This window comes from Idiotropiscis lumnitzeri, chromosome 10 (genome assembly GCF_059441095.1).
Source record: "Idiotropiscis lumnitzeri isolate Australia: NSW breed Sydney's pygmy pipehorse chromosome 10, RoL_Ilum_1.0, whole genome shotgun sequence".
Taxonomy (NCBI): domain Eukaryota; kingdom Metazoa; phylum Chordata; class Actinopteri; order Syngnathiformes; family Syngnathidae; genus Idiotropiscis; species Idiotropiscis lumnitzeri.
The window spans coordinates 22,966,684-22,969,183 of NC_142400.1; the positions used below are offsets into that span (position 1 = coordinate 22,966,684).

The 2,500-nt window shown below is 37.9% G+C and overlaps 1 protein-coding gene across 1 annotated transcript in view; it reads right to left on the reverse strand.

The window, feature by feature from the left end:
- LOC148329675 (protein O-linked-mannose beta-1,4-N-acetylglucosaminyltransferase 2-like) overlaps positions 1 to 845 on the reverse strand; it is a 2,139-nt gene extending 1,294 nt beyond the window's left edge. The window contains exon 1 of the mRNA XM_088305790.1: positions 1 to 845. This exon is cut by the window's left edge and continues 1,294 nt beyond it. Coding sequence (XP_088161916.1) covers positions 1 to 749 — 749 coding nt within the window. The 5' untranslated portion in view covers positions 750 to 845.
- Between the last annotated feature and the right edge of the window lie 1,655 nt (positions 846 to 2,500).

A 2,500-nucleotide genomic window follows, 5' to 3' on the forward strand; every position in this document is an offset into this window, starting at 1 on the left:
CCTTGCGGCTGAACAAACCCATATTGATACCAAGTTGTCATCTTGGACACCCCAACATAAGATTTAGTAAAACAAATTAGTTTTCCAAAGTCTTTCAGTTGTTCTTTGAGAAGTGGCTGCTTTCTGCTTAAAAGTCTGTAGAGGTCGAAGTGTGGACCTTCACCCCAACCTTCCATGAACATCAAACGTGCTTTCTCATCCAGGTCTGAATAAAGTTTCATAGTATAGAAAGCTGGTATCAGGTCATCGTGAAATACATGCATTATGTTGTCAGGATTAAACCTGTTAAAAATCAATGTCACATCTGGTACAAACACAGGCTTGGACAAGATCTTCAAAGCAGCAGTAGGAAGCTCTAAAAAATTGAAATACTGGGTATTGTGGTCATCTACTGAGGACATGTCAAGCAAAGCAGGTTGGAATCGTCTGGAACCCAAGTTTGGCAACATAAAGGAAGCATTTGAATGAAAGAATACAAACTCCTCTCCCTCTGTACAGTAGCATAGGTAATCAAAGCGGCAGATGCGATCAGTGTGCATTTTGCTGCTGCACATCATGCGGGTGCCATGATGTAGTGCCTGTAGGGCAAGATGATAGTCTGGTTGCGCATCTGTAAATTCTTGGGACCTCTGTGTCATGTGCAATTCTTCCTCTAGCATGGTAGCATGTTCTGTTAACTTGGAGTATTCCCAAAGTAAAGCTGCAACCACAGAGACAAGCAGTCCATTAAAAAGTAAACCAAAACTCATTCTGCGGCTGACCACTGAAGTGTGTATCGTTGCTGTTGTTGAAGACCCTTCGTCTCAGAATGAGACAAACATCTGCTGACAAAAAGAGAAGACATGCAAGGGATGGGGAAGAGATAGGAGTCGGTGATGAGATGAGAGAGGAAAAGTGTTTTAAGTACGTAAGATTAAAAGCAAAACATGTAAGATAGAAAACACGAAAAAGTGTTGCAGGAGTTATAATTCGCGTTTGCAATATGATTTTTCAAAGATTAGCAGTGTTCCTCATATTTATACTGCGATATAAAAGGGATGTAACAATAATGGCAATATTGCGATCGTCGTCATGTCACAATGTTAAAACCAGCATTAAGTGGTACAGATGATGGATATATATATATATATATATATATATATATATATATATATATATGCGTGTGTACGTGTGTATGTGTATATTATTTCTCCAGCCATGGTGTCAAAAATTATGGAATTAGAAGGGTTATTTATTTAAGTCGGACTAAGCAGGACTTCACTGAAGGCCTTGGTGTGAAATGCACGGGCCACTAGGGCTGCACGATTTGGGGAAAAAAAAAAAATTGTGATTTTTCAGACCAATATTGTGATTGCGATTCCATTTAAGGTTTTCGTATTTTACTGGTAAAAATGCTATGATTGTGAGTCAGTTTAGATCAAAATTATAATAATGCAAATCACTGTCACCATTTGATAATAAGTATAAGGCGGTCTCTTCTGGCAAATGTCCCAACGAGTGAGCCTTGACCTGCATTATGCTTGTGTACCAAATAACTTGCCAATAGAAACAATACATTGGGGGGCAGGGTATGGTGAGATTATATTATACTAAAGTTGCATGTTCAGAATAACAACACAGAATTGACAATAACATTTTTATTATTTATTTTTTGGCAGAATCATTAAAATCAAACAAGACAATGCGGACCATAAATAACTAAATGCAAACAATTTTCAAGTATCAATTGTAAACATTTAAACAGGTCAACATTGCACACTGTTATGCACTTATTCTCAGGAAACAAACCTTACAAATAAAAATACTCATGACAAAACGCTCTTTTCTCATGTATAAACAGTACAAAACATTGAAGTCTAAATATTGCAGAGTTTTTTTAAGAATAGCTGCCTTTATACAGTAGATGAACTGGATCAAGAACTAATATTGTATCTACTGTATTTCAGCCATAGATTGTTCTTACAGCATAAGGTCCATCATTCTCGCTCCTGATGACTTCCACTGGTTTCACTGCTTTAGGAACATTGGTCCCAATCAATCGGTCTATTCCTGCGCTGAGGGGAGGAAGTTGAACTCGCATAAGATGGGGCCATCTCTCAATGTCCTTTTGCTGTGGAATGTTACTTTTAGGAACAGGGATAACATTTTGGTAACAGTCTTCAAATCTGTCTTTCTTTCTGGTTTTGCTGCGATAGTTTGGTTGTTCGCTGATTTACTGTGATTTTTTTCCATTGTGGGGTTTAATGAAGGCTTGGCTCGCCCCTTGACAATATCCTTGATATCACCAAAATGTGGACGTAATCTTAGCCTCCATGGTGATGAACTCAACTATATTTTTAGACTTGGGTCTTCTAGCACGATTCTGTTGAGTATCAGATGAAACAGTTGCAACAGTTCTCCACTTTTTTCTCAGTTTGTAGGGAAGATTATTGATGATTGCGTGCATGTTAGCAACATTATCCAACTCATCCAGGTAATTTATATCCGACAATGCAGTGAT